This window comes from Notolepis coatsorum (genome assembly GCF_963971535.1).
Source record: "Notolepis coatsorum genome assembly, chromosome: 10".
Classification (NCBI taxonomy): Eukaryota; Metazoa; Chordata; class Actinopteri; order Aulopiformes; family Paralepididae; genus Notolepis; species Notolepis coatsorum.
The window spans coordinates 134,281,000-134,303,880 of NC_140174.1; the positions used below are offsets into that span (position 1 = coordinate 134,281,000).

Sequence of the window (22,881 nt, forward strand, 5' to 3'; positions counted from 1 at the left end):
CGTTTGTCTTGTTTACATCAGGGTCCACTCCCCATTTTCAATTCATAGTGAGTTCAATTCAAGGCTATTGTTGTAAGCACGTTGCTTTTCTACTGTACTTCACCAGTCTACAACTGTAGGCCTTGATCCGACCTGATCCGACCTATGGTTGTGTCGGCAATTCCATATCTGGCCACAGGGGGTCGTTGGAATACACGACTTGTGAACTTTGGTCTAGAAGAGAGAGTCTCTAGAGCTGATTTGATTTACTAGAGTAAAATGGGCGTGCTTGCTTTACAATCCATTCAAGTAGGCTTCTACAGGTAATCGCAAGGGCATGGATTGAAGTTTGACAGGTAAAATCGACCGCGCCTGGTAAACTATTTAGCTTCGGAGTTATGAAAGAAATACTAGTTGAACTAGTTGTACTCCAATATTCTTTGTTAATTTACGAAGGACGTTGAAAACGTTTGGTAATACCGAGTCTAGCTGCGTGCGTCTTGGTGCATGCGTTTGGGCTATATAGGCTATTACTAGCCCAACTATCTCTCAGAGTTCAACGTGAAATACTTTAGTTCGTTGGTGTACTGATGGTCAACTTTGTCATGGTGGTAGAATGTGGTTATTACGCCTGATCATAACATGACTTTTATTTCCCTAGGGCTACAGTTACATACACTCCTGTTGCAGAGAGTGGTGAAGAGATGGAGGTCTTCTGGGAGATAGCGCTGTGGTGGCTGGAGGGTTGGTTCTACCTGATCGTTGCCCTCATCATGGTGCCAGCTATGTTCGGCTTCTCCCTGGGCATCTCTGAGACCTACATGAATATCCTGGTCAGAATACTCGAGGTAGGCCTACTGCCTTTCAAATGATTGTGTTGTGCACCCCTATGTTTCTATTTTAATTTAATTAAATGTCTTTAAACAAATCTACATGCATTGAGGTTATTTGTTTATTTCGAACACAAGTCTTGTTATGCATCATAACAAAACATAAACAACTAAAAATGATGTCCCCTATGTTCCATCCAACAGTGGGCCACTCTGAATATTCAAAAGGCCCACTTAGAAGACAAGCAACTCAAATCTTCACCATCTAATGGTGAGTACAGCAGAATACTTGGATCGGTGGATGGAAAGAAGGAAGGAAGCAAGGGAAGAGAAATAAAGATAGAAAGACATGTCAAAAAAAGTATTTTATAAGAATACGTTTGAGATGTGAAATGTATGCTATTGTATTTCATCCAGTTAGGATTCTGCTGTAAAGCCACCTGTGCGTTTTTGTCATACTGTTGATTGTGAAATATGGTGCTTGTTCTTGTGTTGACATTTAGAAGTTCCTGTATTGCTGTTTGAACCTCACAAGTCTGTGCAAGCTTCAGACATGTTGCTCACTTGAGCCAGTATCATGTTGCTAGTTTGAATTCATTACATACCAGTATTGGCTTACAATTCCTGTTGACATTGTAGTTACAGAGAATGGGGAACAGCTACCAACAAGCTATAAAACGTCTAGAGGTCAGGGCACAGAGGCCTATATATAATTATGCTTAGAGCACAGTTCATATGTGTCCAACATTGTGTACGGCAGTGCTTTGGATCTTTTTAATGGAGTAGTTATTTTTTTGTGCCATCCAGTGACTGGTGTGTCTCAGTCATCCTGAGAATGTTTTGTGAAAGGTAACGCAGTGATCTGGTAACAAGGTGATCTGGCTATATGGGCAGCCTGCCTATCTTGACAATGGACACAATTACTCAACACTTTATCAGTCACTGTTATACAGTCATACCTAATCCATTCTGTAGCACATAAAGATACACCCATGTGTCTTAGTTTGCATTTTAAGATTGGATCAAACACTCGAGATGAGCACATCAAAGTATCCCAGTGTTATTTTGTCTTAAGGCAAAGGAGGTTATGTAGTTTGTAGAGGAAAACGTTTCATGAACAAAGACAGTGCCAGCATTGTTATGACAGCTTTGATGGAATACGATTCTTGTTTGTGTAATTATGTCTTCTGGACTTTGTCAATGTGCAATCAGATACTGTGGAGTGGAGCCCTCCCAGCTGATAGCGTTTTAACTAGTCTCTGATCAGTTGGGAGAACAATTAGCCTTCCTCATAACCTAGCGCTGTTATTTATTGTCTTTGGGTATTTAGTTCAAAAGCTGCAATGCCATTGCGTGTTTTTTGCATGTTTTGCCTGCAGTTCCGTGGTCTATTAGTAGTAGGGTGGTTGGAATTGGAAAGCAGACATATTTTGTGCTCTGAATATGCAGTCAATGTATTGTAATAGCCAATGAACTGATAACAATCAATCTGCATCCAGAATGTGTAATGTACTGTTATTTCATGAGTGGAGTGTAATCTATGGCCTCAACAAGGGGTGTTGAAATAAACAGAGGATGGTGAGAAACGTCCAGCTGCTTTGTTTCTCAATCCTGTGATTTACAGAGTACGACACATCCAGAATTGAATTATTCTAGACAATGCAAAAATAAAAACCTCCCCAAGATGAGATAAAAGAACCAGAATTCATTCAGAATTCAAAAATATTTGATAGATGTTATTTCCAGCATGCCTCCTACAGATATCTCTAGTTTCACCCCAGCGCGTGTGGATCAGTGCAAAGGGGATATTGCACTCACGCCTGTGTGTGTATGTGCAGCCCGAGCCATATTCTTCTTGAATATTTTTCAAATCGGACAATGACATAATAATAATAATAATAATAATTTCCACCATTGTCCTTGAGGATAACGTTACACCTTTTGAACGCACAAGGGCGATACTACACAAGTTCACTGCTCTGCCTCACCTGCCCGAGTGCCTGTGTGTGTGTGTGTGCGTGTGCGTGTATATCATCATGGCCTGGGCTCTTTGACAGACTACACAAGTTCACTGCTCTGCCTCACCTGCCCGAGTGCCTGTGTGTGCGTGTACTGTATATTAGGGCTGTCTTAAATACTTCGAAGCTTCGAAGCTTCGTTCGATGGCACAAGCTTCGAACATAAAAAAAAAAATCGAAGTTAAAAAAAAAAAAAATTATTAATTTTTACTTCTGTGTGTGTGTGTGTGCATGGGGCCATTGGGTGGGGCCGGGGGACAAATACACTGGAGGAAAGTAACCCAGCTCAGCACTGCCCAAATTATATCATCACTATTGCCTGTTTGAAGGATATCATCCTCAAACACATATACACCACCTACACGCCTATTCTCAGTCCTTGCCCCACAATGGTGGAATGAACTACCCACCCCAGTTAGGACAGCCGAATCCCATCCAATCTTTCGCCGTCGACTAAAGACGCACTTCTTCAACCATTATCTGAAATAAAATAAAAAAAATAAAATAAAAATGCACTGTCATGCACTTGTCCTAATAAACTACATGTAACCTACACTGTAACACGCAACACTTTGATGAATATTGTTACTCAGCTGATGGAGTTGTATCCTTCCTGATGACCTGTCGTACAGAACTTGTAAGTCGCTTTGGATAAAAGCGTCAGCTAAATGACTAAATGTAAATGTGAATGTAAATGCCTTGTAGAATTCCACACATAAGAAAGAAAGATACTGGGATGAATAAACAAAATAGGAAATAAAATGTAGAAATGCATGCAATACATAAATAAATATGAATCTCCATATATGAAATAGAACATTTAGATAAGGTGCTACTGAGATGTTTTGGTGAGTTCTTTGTTTTTTTGTGGAAGTAGCCCTTCTTAAAAATGCATGAACATTCACTGATAATTGGTCTGTAGTGGAGTCTACAAGGTCTACATTGCCGGACCATGTAGAATCCGGACCTTGTAGACTGACATAATTCTGTGCATAGTTTAGTCTACACAGGCCATATTTCAAATAATCAAAACTTTACTTACTTCATTCATCTTAAACATTCTTGATTTGGGGGATTGGTAGTTCCCATGAAATCTGAAGTTGTTCAAACGACAACAGCGATCCACCTTGAATTAAATCACACAGCCGTGTTGGCGTCACAGTCACGAAAGGGGCTACTTAATTCATTAATCCAATCCACTTTATTTATAGAGCACATTTAAAAACAACAAAGTTTTCCAAAGTGCTGTATAAGTCCCACAACATAAGATTAAAAAAATAAAAAATTATTCGAAGCTTCGAATTAAAATCGACGCTCGGCCCCGAAGCTTCGATTGCCAAAAAAAAATCGAAGGTCAGCCCTACTACATGGTATACATGGTACTACAGGGTACTACAGGGTATACATGGCACTACAGGCTACTACATGGTACTACAGGGTCCTACATGGTACTACATGGTACTACATGGCACTACAGGATACTACAGGGCACTACATGGTACTACAGGGTACTACATGGCACTACAGGGTACTACATGGTACTACAATCAATCAAATCAATCCCGCACAGTGCAATACTCGACTTCAGCCATTGGGTGGGTGGCGCTGCTGAGCGGGCCTGTGACGGTCTCGTGACCCAAATCAGCCATTGGGAGAGAGGGGCCTGACAGTGTGGGTCTGAGAGTGTGGCAGTGGGAGGAGCCATGGTCTGCCGTATGGTCTGCCGGGCTGCAGCTGGATACTATTGGTGGTAGGGGCTGGGATCAGGGGGACGTCAATGGTTGAGGTGTGTGCATGTAATGCCACAGTCTGGGTCTGCTGTCCTGTGAGACATAGGTGGAGGGAGAACAGTGATGGATGCAGTAGGAGAAGTTGGAGGAAAGTGCTCGGGCGCCTGCAAAGTTTAAATGGAGACCATCTACTGCAGGGGTCAGCAACCTTTTTGACATGGAGTGCCTGTTTGAAATATAGTTGTAACTAGTGTGCCTCAACAATATTCCATGCATCGTAAATATTTTTTCTCATAATCAGGTATTTTTTATGATAATTTTTACATTATTACATCATTATCGTTATTATTAACAATATTATTATGATGGTTGTATCAACCCTAAATCTGGGTTGGGGGGGGGGGGGGGGATGCAATGCAGACAAACAGCTGCATACAGTGCGACCATTTCACTCACATTTGCCCATTCATTTTTGGACACATCACACACCATCGGTGTGTGTACTGTACGTGGGCTGTCATAGCTCCACCTACAGGCCTAATGGAGAACACCAGGAGAACACCAGGATGTGAATGGAGGGTGAATGTGAGGTATATCGTATAAATAAGTTTTGATTGATCGCAAGACTACACTGTAAAAAATATATAATAATAAGTTACCAGAACTTAAAAATATTGAGTTCAGTTACTGTGCATTAAGGTTTTCAGTTTTCAATCCATAATAATCCAGAAAAATAAGTACATAACCACATTATTTCAACCTAATAAAACTATGTTTATTGTCATTGTTTTAAGAACACAAGTTGACTTGGTAATACTCACATTTTGAGTAAAGAATATGGCTTTTAACATGTGCAATGTTCAATGAAATAGAAAAATAAATAATAAAATTTGTTGATTAATCCCACTGGTCACAAAGGTGACCGTAATAATGTTTTTGTTATAAGGCTCTGCAAATGTTACTGAATGATGTAGCAATGTATTTCCAGCTAAATTGAAATAATAACAAATAAAGGGTCTCAATTAAATATGTGGTAGTAAAAAGAACCTGTGGGAGGATTTCAACAAGATAAATGCGACAACAGTGCAAAATATTTCACTATAATATTTCAAAGCAAAAAAAAAAAAAAGTATATATATTTTTTATTTATTTTTTTACTGCTGCCCCCTGTGCCTATGCAAATGCCCCTGCGTGCCTATGCAGGCATGCGCGCCTAAGGTTGCCTACCCCTGATCTACTGCAAATCAAATTTTTTTGTAAGGCCCGACAACACACGTTAATGTCCCCATGGGCCGGACACGTCTTCTTTAAACAAGTCAAGAAGAAACATCACAATAAGTCAAGAACAAAACAAGAACACCATAAAGTCCAATTTTTTTTTAATAAATGCAACACTCCCAGCCATACCCCACGCGAAGGTAAGGAAAAACTCACTAAAACCTAGCAATAGGAAAAAATGCACCACAGGCAATGTGGAGGAGAGAAACCTTAGAAGGGCCATTCAAGGGGGGATCTCCTTTCTTAGATGTCGGTGATAAGTGTTCAGTGTTTCCCACAGGATTTTCAGAGACTATGGGGGGTGAACCTCCGACCCCCCCCCCCCCCCCCCCCCCCCATTTTAAAGTTAAATGCATCAATCTGGTGCACTTTGAGAGCAAAATAAAGAGGCTAGATCTATGATGAACTTTGTGCTCAAAACACAAAATCGACTAGACTAGTGCTTCCCAATCCTCTCCTCGAAGCACCCCAGCCGTTTCAACTTAACTAGCCCTTTATTAGTTGAATCAGGTGTGCTGGTGGTGGAATTTAACAAATACATTGAACGGCTGGGGTGCCTCGAGGAGAGGTTTGGGAACCACGGGACTAGAGCAGACATTTGAGCCATCAAAGAAATGAAGCAAAAGTGGTTACCTGTGTTGAACTGGTTTATTTTCTTGAAAATATAAAAATATAGACTACTACCACTGCCAATACTACTGTTACATCCCTATTGGCAAACTTTATATTTAAAAAAATAGTAAAAAAAAAAAAAAAAAACATTATTATTGGTTCATTATACAACTGTGACGGGACTAATTAGACTGGCGGGCCGCCACAGTCTAGGTAATTAATGGGAAACCCTGGTGTTGCAGTAAAACAGGCGAACAGTTGGTAAGCATGCACTCATATGTGTAGTGAAACACAGATAAGTGCATGCGATAGCAACTGAACATTTTGAAAGATTAAAGATGGAGCTGATAGCGATAGCAACTGAAAACTGAAAATCTTTTCTGGGGCCGTGATAAAAATGCTTGTTTAGACAGAAATAATTTACTCTTCTCTAAATTGCAGACGTACTGTATCGGTGTTAATTTTTATTTATTTTTTTAACTCAAAACTAAAGTCAACTCGCCCAGAGGACCGCTCTCCTGTGAGCTGCTCCAGGGTTAGTTAGTAACTGTTTTGGGGCTTTGTTAGCAGCTAGTTTAGCTTGTTACCATGACTTGGGCATACAGGGATGGATGGTGATCTCAAGGATGCAAAGCATGTTACACGCATTGGACCCGTTGGTCACTTTTCGTCGGCATGCTGGATATCAGTCTTCACCAATCTCCTGGTCATTCTTTAGCTGTCAAATGCTCCCACACTACTGATTTAAGGGGACTTTCTTGGCGGATATAAGGCTGGGATGTTAGTTCCTTCAGCTGTTTTCACAGCATATCTCCTTTCTGTAATCTTAACTGTCTATTTCTGTTGGTGGGAGTAGCACTCACATAAACACCACACAGAGAAACAGACTCACAAGAGTTCATATAGGCTATGCTTTTCAATTGAAAAGGGCCAATCCATTTTTCAGCATGACAAAAACACAGCTGGCTGTGGTTAATTTGACTGTAGTTAGTTTGACACAGCTGATGGGGACAGTAACGGTAGCTTTGCCCTGGCAGCTGTAGGTGTCTCTGTTGTGAGTGCCATTCTAGTCTGCCGAACTACTACTGAAACTCAGTTGATCATATTGAATTTTTTTCAATGGCAGATGCTGGCCCCCAGAAACTAGCACCAAGCCTAATTTAAATACAAATTAAATCAAATCGGGACTTTGTGAATAAAAATTACAGCAAATGGGCCATCCTGTCCACTAGGCAGACCATAATAGCCCCCGCCCCCACACACACAACCAATTTAACCAATCAGAATAGGGACCCCCCCAAACCAATTGACCAATCAGAAGTTGTGGAATTATTTAATCAAGGCCCTCTTATTTATTTAATTTGTCATACGGAGGTCAGCCAGCCAGCCAATCAAGAGGGCCCGTCAAAACATCAATGATCATGACAAATGTTAATTATCTACCCTCTGGGGTAGAGATCTGATTTAAGGTCAAACGGAATGACCCCCCAAAAATTGCAGACGGCCCCCAAAGGTCTGGGGACGGCTTTGGAATTGGGTAATGGGTACCAGTCCTGTACAGTATCAACTAAATCTATGATAAAAGCCAAGATTATAGTTTATCCTTTTAGATTACCACTGAGATAAGGATTCCATCAAATTTTGATGAAGACTAGTAGACCGACAATCTTATATAATTATTTTGTGGCGTGTGTGTGTGTGCGTGTGCGTGTGTTCCAGGCCTCATCCAGAGGGATGATGGCTCTATGGAGGAGGAAATCGAGGAGCTGAGACGCAGTCGCCCCAAACCGCTGAGTGGCGACTTCACACTCAGCGACTGCTTCTACTTCTATCGACGAGGCATTGAAAGCATTGTAGAGGATGAGGTAATAATAAAAAAGTTAATTATTTTCTCTGAAGACGATGAGGATAACGCAGTAGAAGGACAATAATCGGACAGAGCATTTTTTTTTTGGTATGCGTGTCGTGTACATTAGGAAGTAATTTCAGAGACGTATGTACTCAGGATGCACCAATAACACTTTTTGAATTTTCACACATTCATAAACCTTTTAAATGGTAAGTGGTGCATTTATATAGCAGCTTTTATCCGAAGCGCTTTATAATTTGTTCCACACATTTTACCCATTCACTCACACACCGATGGCAGAGGCGACCATGCAAGGTGCCAACCTGCTCATCGGGAGCAGTTAGGGGTTAAGGAGCGGGAATCGAACCGGGAACCTCCGGATTACCAGACGACCACTCTACCTCCTGAGCCATTGTCGACCAACACGGAGTACAGATCTGTCCGTTTTACTGAACAGTATAGAAAATATAACTGGGACGCCACCTCTTTTTCTCTGTTGCAACGATCTTAAAGACATTTGGAAATCGAGTCGCACATTTAAAAACAACCAAGGTTGACCAAAGTGCTGCACAATACAAAGTACAAAAGTAATGTAAATACAATACTAATAAAAATACAACACAAGATGCACAATTTACACAAACGGATATAGTACTGCAAACAGTAGTACACGTATAACAACAATACAAATGCAACAGAAAAATACAATATCAAATCCACAGTGAAAATAGAAGCATGGGTGTCCGGCTCGACCTGAATGAAGAGCCAGTGAGGAGAGGGAGTCTTTAACAAAGGGTTGGGGCAGACTGTTCCACAGCTTGGGGGAAGTCACCCCAAAGGCTCGGTCACCTTTTTAGATTTGAGTTAGTTAGTTAGTTAGTGACATTGCAGGCTCTAGAGTTGCTTCCCATCAAAAAACATAGATATTTCATGGTAAAAAGTATTAATTTGTGCACACCAAATCATCGTCTTTGCCCCCCCTCTCCCTCTGCCCCTAGGTGACCCAGCGCTTCTCCTCTGAGGAGCTGGTGTCGTGGAATCTGCTGACACGAACCAACAATGATTTCCAGTATATCAGTCCCAGACTAACGCTGGTCTATGGTCTGGGGGTCTTCATAAGATACTGCATTCTGGCCCCACTCAGGTAGACCAATGCTGCATATTGGGAATGTGCTAATAATGTTGTTGTTTTTCATTTAGAAACGGATATACAATTCTTCCTTACCCATATCGACCGATACCGATTATTACACATGCATGTCCTCCGATAATGAAGTGGTATCATGAGGTGTGGGGGGTTGCAATATTCCTTGTAATAAATAATGGGCATAAGCATGTAAATCAAATTTAGAGATGAACTGAAATCTCCATGTTCTCACTAGGCATGTGTGTTAAAGGCACACGCTAACCTGTTGGGAAATGTCCTCTTCCTGCATTCAGTAGAAAGCTATCCGACTGCTGCACAATAGCCTAGCCTAGCATAATTAATGGAAGCGGATGTGTAGTGGCTAGCTTAACTCAAACTCCAAGAAAGGTGTTAGTTGGCTAACGTTGTTATGCATCCGCTTCCATTCTGTTGTGCTAAGCTAGGCTAATGTGTTGCCGAATAGCTTTCTACTGAACGCACAGAGAGGAAATTGGTATCGATCTTCTGATTCTGGAGAAGACGGAAAGTGAATTTCCCATAATGTTGGCATGTTTATTTTAAGCAGAACTCTACCTGTATAAATGTAATAAAAATGGCAATTCTACAATTGCCTATAGGATAACCCTGGCCTCAATTGGCCTCATCTGGCTGGTCATAGGGACATCTGCTGTTGGATTACTCCCAAACTGGAGGTAAATATTAACAATTAGTGGCCCAATAATGCTGATTATGCCTTTTTAATGGGCATTCCGCCATCTAATTATCTTTGTTTATTATGTACATTTCTGTTTTCAGGTTAAAGTACTGGCTTAGTGAGTGGGTTCACGTTATGTGCTACAGGATCTGTGCCAGAGGACTATCTGCCACCATCCTCTACCACAACAAGTAAGTGAACCTCCTCGCCTCTGTTCACATTTAAGGGTCTTATGTTCTCATACTTTGTCTGAACATGCTGATTGCCTCATAAAAATACAGGGAGAACAGGCCCAAAAAGGGAGGGATCTGTGTTGCCAATCATACCTCTCCTATCGACATTGTGATTCTCTGCAATGATGGATGTTATGCCATGGTATGTAAGGTCATAAAATACTTAAATTTAGATTTTTTGTCTTACATTTGTTACAGAATAGATGATGCATACATGATCAAGTGTTGGCATTCTAAATGTTGCTGCGTGTTCCTGTGTGGTTTCCAGGTGGGTCAGGTGCACGGAGGTCTGATAGGCGTGTTGCAGAGAGCCATGGTCCGGTCCTGCCCTCACATCTGGTTTGAGAGAGCAGAGATGAAAGATCGCCACCTAGTGGCCAAGAGGTCTGTTTTCCACACTACACAATTTAACCATGAACTAACATGAAGCATTTTGCCCAACTTCTGTGGCTGTTCTCTCTCTCTCTTTCTCCCCCCCCCCCCCCCCCCCCTTCAGAAAGAGGCATGTTCCTGGCAATAAAAGTATCTATAATACCTTTCTCTCTCTAGGTGATGGCATGTTCCTGGCATTAAAAACCTCCTATAATACCTTCAATCACCCCTCATTACTCAAACAAGCACAGATATGCCACTGGAAAGTTGCTGCTAATTTAGAACTCTTATCTTCGGTATTCGCTGGTTATTCCATCATCTCATCATCACATCTTCATTCCAGACTGTTGATTTATGTTCCAGCATCTGAAGGTGCATATTAAGTGTTCATAAAAAAGTTATTTCCATTGACCGTTCTCTCTCTCCTGTTACTTCCCAGGTTGAGGGATCACGTTAATGACAAGACGAAGCTTCCTATATTGATCTTCCCAGAGGGTCAGTATTACCATGCAGAAGATTCTCCCACAAAACACGGCTCTTGGGCTAATATATATATTTTTTTAAGTTACGGGAAAAAAAGGATTCCTTGAGCAGTATTAAAAGGTCAAAGGAAATAGACCAATGTGATTTCACAAAACGAATTGTGATGTGATATTTTGGGTATATCGCCCAGCCCTAGTTTTAATGTTTTTCATCTTACCACTAAGGTTAGGATTCAGGTATTATAGTACGGTATTTTCATCTTACCAATAGATATGCTGTATGTCTAAAGGCATTGTTTCCATTGAGAAGATACACAGCCATTGACCGGTATCGTCTGTGGCTTTGGAAAGAATTCATCAAGGTAGTGGCTCATCTGAAGCACAGCTCTCTGATTTCCACAGGCACCTGTGTCAACAACACATCCGTCATGATGTTTAAGAAGGGAAGTTTTGAAATTGGAGGACCGATATACCCAGTAGCCATCAAGGTACTGCTGTCTTAGAACCTTAATACACCTTGGTCTATTTAATAAACTCATAATTAACCACTTTCAAAAAAAAATATATATATAATTTATCAAAATGTCTTTTCTCATTCACACGTAGTTCCCTTTCCCTTGGCCTGAATTCTTAGGCATGCTATACTATAGACGCCAATGGTTCACAGAGTCTTTGAGATTCCGAATTTGAATGGGCTCCATGAGGTCCCTACAAAGTAAATAATATTTAGATTTCAGATGGGGCACACAAAATCGTAATTAAATGGAGGTCCATGGCCTTGTAATGTATCATCTATTTGGGATATTGACATGAGAATGTTTGGGAACCAAATGTATCTGGACTCTCCCACAGTATGACCCCAAGTTTGGAGATGCCTTCTGGAACAGCTCCAAGTACGGCATGGTCAGCTACCTGCTCCGCATGATGACCAGCTGGGCCCTGGTCTGTAACGTCTGGTATCTACCGGCTATGCACCAGCAGGCATGTATTATTATACTTGATTCTATGTCTTTACCTACAGTAGATAGAAAAGGAGACTGAAGTGCTTGGTGAAAATATTTAGCACGCGTTGATTTTGTATTTAACCTTTTGTCGTTATCTATAGCAGTATAGCTTATATAAATATGAGAAGTGCATGTGATTATCCATGTAAAAGCTTGTCTTGATGTCCAGGATCCGATTTTTTTTTCAACAATGTCTTTGTTCTCACATAATTTACAATGTGATTAGACATTGTAAAATATGTTCATTCATGTTTTATTTTGCATCATCATTATTATTATTACTATGACTATAATATTTAGGTGAGGTTTTTAGATAAGCCTGTTACCATTTTGGTTACAATACCAATTGCAGTAATGCTTGGATATAAAAGAGATTCTCGTTGTAAACCCTCTAACCTGCATTGTTAAAAATAAGAATGTTTACATTAAGAATTTACCACAAAAGTTACATTAATGTACAATGCATTTGATTTGAACATGACCAACACACTACAGCAGTCAACACAATATAGCATATGGCACCACTACCACACACACTGCCCTGCCCATTTTCACAATCTACAGTAGGATGGCTTAGAGTAGACGACAGAGTACAGCAACTTGCAATGGGCCTGGTCTACAAGATACACTACACAACAAAGATACCCATGTACATGTCAAAATACTTCCCAAAGGTCAGTGAATACCACGACCACAACACCAGAGGGAGCTCCACTAATCACGCTCAACCCAGATTTGGCTCAAACAATGGACTAAACACGTTTAGCAATTATGCCACATCAATGTGGAACACCCTACCCACAGCCGTAAAGGAATGTGAATCCCTACCCTCCTTCAAAACCGCTCTCAAAGAGCACCTACGGGTGGCTGCAATTAGAAATTGGCCACGGTAAATGTCAAATTTCTATTTTTTATGATCTCTCTTTCTTACATAGTACTGTATGTCTTGATGAATTGAAAATGGAGGACCCTTATGTAAACAAGACGAATGTCTTTTTCTGGTCTTCATCCTCTTAGCAGTTGTTTGTATTGTGCTGTACTGTATTGTACCCATTCTGCAATCTGTTAATCAATCAATCAATCAATCAATCAAACACAGTACACTAATTTTATACTTCAATTGAACATGGCAGGAAGGGGAAGATGCTGTCCACTTTGCCAACAGAGTAAAGTCCACCATTGCTCTCAAAGGAGGGCTGGTAGATCTCCAATGGTAAGATAATCCTTATTCATCTAGTTTGTTGTCTGTATCTCTTTATTTCTCTGCTTTGACATTGCAGTATATGCTTTTTATAGATGCAATTTCCTGACTCTTAATGACTAAATCATATAATGTACCGCCGTGCACACTATTAACCCTTTCACTGCCACACGACAGCCGGTTAACCCTTTCACTGTGACAATACAGAAGGTTAGCCCTCTACTATCACACAACCGACGGCGATGCTCCATCATTAGCATCATTAGCTCCGCGGATGCTAGCTAATGATGGAGCATCGCCGTCGGTTGTGTGATAGTAAAGGGTTAACCTTCTGTCGTGTGGCAATAAAATGCACAAGCACAGTATATCTGACACAGTGCACAGGTCAATGTTTGATGTTGTACAGTATGTAATTCCACTGTGTGCCTTTTTGCAGGGATGGAGGTCTGAAGAGAGCCAAGGTGAAGGACACGTTCAAAGAGCAGCAGCAGAAGCAGTACAGCAGTATGGTGGTTGGGGGGGACAGTAGCAACAGTGACTGAGACCAAACCTCCGCTGCTCTTTAGTGTGATGGACAAACCTTTATCCTGGGCGCTGTCTCACTCACCCGGACCAGATATGGAATTGCCACCAAACGGTGCCAGTCTGTGCTAGGATTCTGAGGAGTTTGTAATGCGGACAGGAGAAGTCAAACGTGTACAGGAAGTGCAAGTGCAGTACAAGTGCAAAATTAAGTGCATCGATGAGTAGAGTCTTGATGGAATGGAATAGTGTTTTTTGTTTGTATTTTGTTTTGTTTTTGTTCGCATTGCAGCTATGGTTCTAATTTCATGTTAAACTTTTGTTGTTGTGATAAATTGTACTTATATTTCAAAATATACAGCAAGAACTAAATAAAATAACCAAGAACAAAATAAAATAACTATCCTCTCTCCAAAATTTTTTTTTTTATATAAAGCACTGTTGGATATTGAAATAGTATGAACTGTGAATACTTTCGGCCTCTGTTTACAAACAAAAAGATTAGAATTTGAGTCTGTATATCATATGGTGAATGCCTGTTAGGCTACATACTGTATGTCTGAGCAGCTGAAGGGTAAAACCGGAATGAGACCGGTCTTCTGTGATTGTGTGTTACTTGTCATATGTTTACAACCATCATTATTGTGGTTTTGGAAATAAATATTCGATGATACCTCCTCATGCTGTGTTCATGCAGTATGGAAACAAAATAACCACTAATTTGGAAATATTGGAACAGCAATAGTATTTTGTGATGTTTGGACCACTGTCCATGATATACTGTGATCTGACATATCATGGGTAATACTACTGAGGGGCATATTTCTTTGCTTTACAATTTTGATTTCATATAGTTTTACTGTGGAGAAAGTTCCATGGCAATCTTTAATACATACTGTACGCGTACTGTCTTTTCCTCATGGAAAAAAACACTCTTACTTGTGTTAATCATCCATACCTTTTACAAAATCCTTTGTCAACATTACAAACGTCAGTGAAAATACAAAGACGGAGACACAATGAGGGAATGGCACCTGAACAATACATAATGGTGTCCACTGTCCAGCTTTACAGCCCAGTGCATCAGAAGTCCATATGAAACGAGAGGATTCTAAAGAACGATGCACGTTTTTGACTTTTTGTAACTTCTTTCACGGGATGGTTTGTTTGCCTCAGTGCCTCCAGTCTCCTGTGTGCTCTTGTCCACGGTTCCTGAAACGGATTCAGAAAGGGATTCTCTATGGATGCACTTAATGTCTCTGTGTGTGTATGCTAAATTTCGTGAATTGATTGTTTGCCAAATAAATTAAGCGATTCTCACCGTCATCCTTGCCAGCATGAAGAAGAGTGGCGTCCTGTATTTCAATAAAAACAAATTTAAACATCAAATTTAAGACATGAATATCTGTTGTTGCTCATCTATCGGTCTGGAGAACGCTTTTAATCCTTTTCAGCCTGGGACCCAAGCTGAGCAAATTCTGTCCCACCATACACAGGCTACATACTGTCCCACTATACTGTACATGGACTACATAACTTCTTGTCACGCATCCACACACATTTAGTTGTGACCAAATTACATTAGATTAAAATGTATTGTCATTATACAGCACACGTACAATACAATGAAAATAAGAGTGCAAATGTAACAGTAAAGTGCAATAGCAATATACAATGTACAGGTGATTAAACTGGGTATAAAATATATAAATGAGTACTACCGAGTGTAGTGCTAATCGGATGTATACAGAGTTATCATTAATATGTACAGAGATATAGGTATAAAGACGGTATGGTGTTAGTCATACTGACCAGCAGTGTAACTTGTAAGGGATTTCTACAGATATTATGTAAAAGGATTATGTGCAGGTATGTACATACAGGTGTGGATATTATATATATATACACGGTGATAATAAATATATATATACGGTATATACAACATCATTGTACATGCTATCATACAGACATAGGTTATATGCAGGTGTATAAGTAGGTATATTCAGACAGATATGAATCAGTGTTTTAAAACAATTGACAATTGTTTTTCTAACTCCGCTAATCATACCCCTGCTGTGTCTCCATTGTGATTCTTCCTCTCCGTGGATTCCAGATATCTGTTGATACGATGTCAAGTGAAAGGTTAATGTGGTCACTACATTCTAGACCACCAGTATACATGAGAAGTAACGTGAGGCAAAGCACTGCAAGATAAAATAGGTGAGAATAAGATGTAAGATATTCCTTTATTGATTCCCTTGGGGAAATTCGGGTGTCATAGCAGAGCAGCATGGGGGTGGGGATAGAGGTATGGGTAGGGTAATAGTAGACATAGATATGGGCAATAAAAACAGTATATACAGGTGCAGTATACACAAGATACCCTAACTGGCATGATGTACGTAATACTTAAATTTCTTAGGATGAATATGTGTGTCTTTGAGGTGAGCTTCTTAAATGTTACTGCATATCTCGTGTTTTCTCCCAGCATGTGCTCGGGTGAAATATCCATGAGGCTGCCTAGAGGTGACATCCCTTTCTCTGCATACACACAGTTCAGATGACATACAGGCTGCTATTGGCTGGACAGAGTGTCAACAACATTAAACTTTATATTGCCAAGTAATAAAGCAATAAATGACTTTGAATATGAAGCTGTTTTGTGACCAAGAAAAAAACACACGCCACATTGACTTACTTGGTGGTATTGTATTTAACATAATGGCTTACAATAGATACAATATTGTGATTAGAATAGTATAATATGTCATTTTTATCAGAAAGAATGTAGCTGATCCATCACATTCACACTTTCTACACCAGCCTGCACACAGTTTGGAAAATGCAATGGCCAGCAAATGCCACAGTATGAAAACAATGGTTAGAGCTTTTGATGACATCCTTGTTTTGAATTGACACATACCCGGTATACAGTGCATTCATATTAAAAGGTGTACAACTCGACATTAAACACAATCCACCCACCTTTTCAGATAGGAATCATAGTTCCTGATGGGAATTCTAGTCGACCTCCTGAGTCCAGCTGGAGTCCATGCTATGGATGTATCTATCCCTACATCCACCCTGCCTGTTGCTCCAGATGATATAGGCATTGGTGCAGCTACATCCACTAACATCTACATCTCGGTCCTAATATTTGTATATATTACAGATATAAAACTAAAACTCTGCACAGCTTGAAGACAGCAGCTTTCCTTGCAGTGTTGCATATACACTCTTGCTGCCTGCTGGTTATCTTGTGTGACCAGGAAAATGTGACTGTCTGGGGTGGAGTTTATGAAGGGTAGTGTCTAGATCCCATAGCCCAGAAGGACGTTTCCATGGAAACTGTTGTTTTCTTGACCTAGCTGTGAAGCTGTAACTCATCATAACTTTCACCTAAAAAGTTGTTTATAAACCTATCCCTGACCGTAACCACTCTGACAACCTAAAAATGTGAAATACATGTGCAAACGTCCTTCCCGGCTAAGGCATCTAGACACTATCTTTATGAAGGGGTTTGTTGTTGTATCCATAGCAACAAGGTGCTGAATGACTGGAGCTACTGCAGGCCTCACTGAATGCAATGTGACCAATGACTAATGACCTATTGATGGGGTGCTTTAAAAATAGAGGTTTTTAAACCAGGCAGCATGCACCGTGGATGTGAGAACAGCTGAAATAAAATGTTCTTTCAGGTATTTGGGTCAAGTTAAGGTGCTACTTCTGTTGTATTTTATTTAAACAGACTACTGAAGAAAATGTAGTACATGTGTAATCAGGAAACAAGTTCATGAGGAGCACAACACTTTATTCTCCAAGACATACAGTAAGCTACCAAGAGGCACACTACATTTGACCATGACAAACGTGCAGTAATAGCCTATGACTGACTTGAATGCACTTCCACATCCAATCTACTTTGAAAAAAACACAAACTGGTTGCCGTTATAATTGGCGCAGAGGTCAGCACTTTCAGTTACGCTGCTGTCGAGTAAAAACCTTGCATCTCCAAAGAGGTAAACCTTTCAGGAATTTAAGAAAAACAACCTCCATTGACACCTGTGTATTTTTTGAATTTCTACATCGGATTTTGGATGAGTTTCATGGTCCTTAGGGCCATGAAGCTCAATCAACAGAGACCCTTTCAATTGACCAAGCTCTACCCGTTTATCTTGACCCTCCAATCACAAGTGTTGCTTTCCTCAGTCAAGCTTGGGATTGGTCAATTCAAGTAAAACCATAAAATCCCACTAAAATTGGAGGTACAGTGTTTTTTCCCAATAGCAGCGATACATAAAATAGATTAAAGTGGCTTTTAGGATTCCTCCTTCTCATCTCCATGTGTGATGATGTAACAGAGTGACTTGTAGTCAATGTTTCCGGCCACATCGATAGGAGCCACAGAGAAGGCCTGGTCCACCTGGGGGGATGGGTCATCAGGAGAGAAAGGCTCATCAGTTCAATTGATACAAAATTAATGATAATCCTGTAGGACCATTTTGATGAACCGATTTGGATCTACTACTGGTCAAACATTGCAAACACAAACCTCCTCTGATGTAAATTTTTCAGCCTGATTCATCAGTAATCGCCTAAACCTGGTTAGAGAGAGAGAGAGAGAGAGAGAGAGAGAGAGAGAGAGAAGGTGGTTAAATAAATAAAGAATAAATATATGATGCTATATGTTATCACTGTAAAGTGTGGGAGTTTGTATATAACAGAGGTATTTGTCAGGACGAGATAATAACAGGCTCGCTGATAACAAACTATCATTACACATGGGCAAAACAGAGTCCATTCTCTTCGGTTCAAATAACAAACTCAGCAAGACCGACGGCTTCGCAGTTACAGTGGGTGACAATATTGTCACAAGGAAAGATGAAATTACATACCTGGGTTCCATCCTAGAGGTTAATCTCTCCTGTGACAAAATGGCATCCAATGTAATAAAAAAAGTCAACCAACGAACTCGATTCTTGTACCGGATCTCCTCTCTGGTAAACAAGAATACCCTGAAGACTCTGGCAGGAGCACTCATTCAAGGGTACTACGACTATGCTTGCACCTCATGGTACCAAAGCACCTCAAAGGCGCTAAAAACAAAATTACAAACATCTCAAAACAAACTGGTCAGACTACTGTTTGACCTTACTCCTAGAACCCACCTCACCCCTGCCCACTTTGACAACCTAGGATGGCTTAGAGTAGACGACAGAGTACAGCAACTTGCAATGGGCCTGGTCTACAAGATACACTACATGACCAAGGTACCCATGTACATGTCAAAATACTTCCCAAAGGTCAGTGAATACCACGATCACAACACCAGAGGGAGCTCCACAAATCATGTTAAACCCAGATTCGGCTCAAACAAGGGACTAAACACGTTTCGCAATTATGCCACATCAATGTGGAACGCCATACCTAAAGCTGTAAAGGAATGTGAATCACTACCCACTTTCAAAACCACTCTCAAAGAACACATACAGGAGACTGCAATTCGAAACTGGCCCCTGTAAATGTCCTAACCCAACCCCCTCCAATGTACAGTCATTTACCTAGTATGGTTTTGTCAATATTCCAATGTACAGTTATGCTTGTTTGTACAGTGCTTCCCCCCCACCCCAACCCCCTCTAATGTACAGTAAATTACCTAGTATGGTTGTCAATATTCCAATGTACAGTCTTGCTTGTACAGATGTACAGTGTTTCCCCCCCCCCAACCCCTCCCAACCCCCCCCACCCAACCTCCTCCAATGTACAGTTTTGACGTCAAATGTATATACTCCCTTTTCTGTACTCTTTTTGTATCACAAACAGTACTGTATTTGCAAATCTGGTATGTCATAAATGTATAGATGTAGCAGTACTGTCTATCTGTAGTGTATGTCATGTATGTCCTGATGAATTGAAAATGGGGGACCCTGATGTAAACAAGACGAAAGTCTTTCTCTGGTCTGCATCCCCTTAACAATTGTGTGTATTGAGCTGTACTGTATTGTACCCATTCTGCAATCTGTTAATAAAGTTTTCAATCAATCAACTCACTCATCCTTATTGACAAAGCCTGTCGCATTGGGGTCAAACAGCTTGAACGCAGCCACAATGGTGTCCTCGGGGTCTGTGCCTGGTGGGGAGATGTAGAGTAACGTCATACAATGTCCGTCATCTCATGTCATAGGTTTTATATACTCAACCTTTGATATTTCCTCTGTTGTGTGATTAGGCCTATCTCTTGTTCTTTTGAATGCCAGTTGTTCTTCCCGTGTCCCAGCCGCACCCCCCCCCCCCTTATCTGTGATGTCACCCATATAAAATATGCGGTTCCTCCACGTGGCGTTACCGCTAATGGGTCTGAACCAGAATGTACAACCCCCTCCCCCCCGCTAGGGTATAATAACTCACACAAACATGGTACCAAAGTGCCCCATTGTACCTGTATATGAAGCAACCACACATTTTACATCCAGGTAAAATCAGAAATCCAAGGCCTCTCTCTCTCTCTCTCTCTCTCTCTCTCTCTCTCTCTCTCTCTCTCTCTCTCTCTCTCTCTCTCTCTCTCTCTCTCTCTCTCTCTCTCTCTCTCTCTCTCTCTCTCTCTCTCTCTCTCTCTGATCTCTAGCTTTATGCCAGGGACACATTAACAAAGATAAAAAAGAAAAGGTTTCATTAATTGCCTATTGGGAAGAGAGAGAGAAGCAGCGCAAGAAAAATCTTCAACCCCCTCCCCTTTCAAGAGGGAAGACCAATAGGAGCAGCACAGCATGGATGATGGCTGTTGTTGACATTACAACTTGAGAGACACACCCAGAATCAGAATTAATTAAATGAGTGAGCAGAAACTAAATATAACGAGATAAATAATTATAATAATAAAATAAATACTATCTCCCCTGGTGTTAGGAGAGAGTGGTGCATGTTCACAGAAATAGCCTGAACTCTCCAGGGCTTAGGAAGAACAGATGAATTATTTTAAAAAGGGTGGCATTGCCCTTTAAGAAATTCTGCAACGTGCATATTGATGAGCCACACTGAAGAGGACTGACCGTTGAGTTTCTCTCCAAACAGAGACAGGAACACGGTGAAGTTGATGGGGCCCTTCCCTTCATTCAACATCTCTTCTAGCTCCTCATCCTTGACATTAAGCTTACCTGTACCGCACACACACACGCACACACACACATGCACACACACTCACACATGCACACACATGCACACACACACATACATGTGTACACACACATACATGTGTACACACACACACACACACACACACACACACACACACACACACACACACACACACACACACACACACACACACACACACACACACACACACACACGCACACACACACACACACAATGGATTTATTAAAATGACAGAAGATGCTGTCCAGTTTGCCAACACAGTAAAGTATGCCATTAGTTATTGGTACTTTAGATTCCCCAATTATCAGAGGAAGGTTGATTAAATATATATATACAAATGTGATTAATAACATTTGAAAATGTAAAAAGCTTTTGAATTTTAAATGAAAATTTTCATTAACAAAAGGAAAATACCCAGCTGTCCATAGGTCTCCTTCAGGTCCTGTTTTTTTATAACACCATCTCTATCTTGATCGATGCAGCCAAAAGCCTACAAGGTGAAAGCGCAAGTGAAGTGAAGAATTCAGCAAGATATTGTTGTTTTTACTAGTACAGATTTTTACAATCCAAGAGTGTAACTTCATTTGGGTTGTCAAAGTAAAGTGATTTCTTCATAATTATTGGTACATTTTGATAATGGTCTGTGGGCCATTTAAATTATCACTAAATGTTATGGTCGATTGATTTCGAAGATGTAATTTAATTAGTATCCTTATGTTTTTGTACCAGGCAGATTGATGAGACAGGTCAAGTTGTGTTGATGTACAAAAAGACATTAATATCTTTGTAACTTCATAATCCATCGCTTGATATGAAGTGGGTGAAATAGAATGACTGGCATGTGTAAGTGGTCATTATAAGGAGTCAAACGTAACTAACTGGTGCACATTCACGTACAGTACATTTAGCCATAAAAACACTAGTGGTAAAGGGCATGAAATCATATTGGCTATTGGTATTTGTGTGTGTGTGCACACACGCTCATGTGTGTGTGTGTGTGTGTGTGCACACATGCTCATGTGTTTTGTGTGTGTGTGTGTGTGTTTGTGAATATTGTGTGCAAATATGGAATTGTCCCACTGTCTCATGTAGGTAGCCCCCACCCCGTCGATAAGCAAATCTGGCTCTAATTATATTCATTTCAAACATGTGTAATTGGTGTATAAGAAAAACACATTGGTTTAATAAAATCTGCATATTAGAATGTATTATGTGAAATAACTGCCAAAAAACGGTCATTGTACTGTAATACAACTGTTTTGTAAAAACAATTATTTAACATTAATATAGATTGTTATTACTAGGCTTGTACTACTACTATTTTATTTTCTTCACCCCAACCCATTGCAATGACAATCCCACGTACCTCTTTAAACTCCTGTATTTGAGACTGCTCAAACATGGAGAACACATTGGAGCAGGTCTTCTGAGCTCCCCTCTGTCTCTTGTTAGCAGCCTTTTTGCTTGCCTGAACACAGAGGATAATCACAAAACAGGATAACTGGACATCCAAGGTCGCCAAAGGACAACATGACCCCCCGCCACATGAATACATATTCAAGTTTCAAGGAGGGCATCATTTGATAATTTGATTTTAAAATGTAAAAATGACAACTGCAAATAAAACAGCATGCAGTTAATAGTTTCCACAAGTAAAAACTGTCAAGGAATGCACCAATCAACCGTACAGCCTCCTCAGGTGAAAATACTGCAACGTTTTAAGGGACAGGTCCAAAGTTTTTAAATATATATTTTTTCTTCAAAGATTTAGAAGA

At 40.4% G+C, this 22,881-nt stretch overlaps 2 protein-coding genes across 3 annotated transcripts; one reads left to right on the plus strand and one right to left on the minus strand.

Annotated features, from left to right (window-relative positions):
* Nucleotides 1–248: 248 nt before the first annotated feature.
* LOC311235300 (glycerol-3-phosphate acyltransferase 3-like) lies at nucleotides 249–15,326 on the plus strand. Of its 2 annotated transcripts, none has more exons than XM_084322721.1 (14): nucleotides 249–335; nucleotides 641–827; nucleotides 1,014–1,080; nucleotides 8,167–8,312; nucleotides 9,295–9,440; nucleotides 10,061–10,135; nucleotides 10,239–10,328; nucleotides 10,419–10,512; nucleotides 10,639–10,754; nucleotides 11,182–11,237; nucleotides 11,627–11,712; nucleotides 12,077–12,209; nucleotides 13,366–13,441; nucleotides 13,866–15,326. In XM_084322721.1, the coding sequence occupies exons 2-14, from the start codon at nucleotides 684–686 to the stop codon at nucleotides 13,969–13,971; spliced, it is 1,335 nt and encodes a 444-aa protein (XP_084178847.1). In that variant the 5' UTR covers nucleotides 249–335; nucleotides 641–683; the 3' UTR covers nucleotides 13,972–15,326. The 2 variants fall into 2 exon arrangements, with proteins under 2 accessions (XP_084178847.1, XP_084178848.1); XM_084322722.1 differs by having other exon boundaries at nucleotides 296–354.
* Nucleotides 15,327–18,269: 2,943 nt separating this feature from the next.
* On the minus strand, nucleotides 18,270–22,508 carry myl7 (myosin, light chain 7, regulatory; the record flags this gene model as incomplete). The annotated part of the gene is made up of 6 exons (XM_084322643.1): nucleotides 18,270–18,374; nucleotides 18,504–18,552; nucleotides 20,003–20,081; nucleotides 21,001–21,105; nucleotides 21,521–21,596; nucleotides 22,473–22,508. 6 exons carry the CDS (start codon nucleotides 22,506–22,508, stop codon nucleotides 18,270–18,272), a joined length of 450 nt encoding a protein of 149 aa, XP_084178769.1.
* Nucleotides 22,509–22,881: the final 373 nt, after the last annotated feature.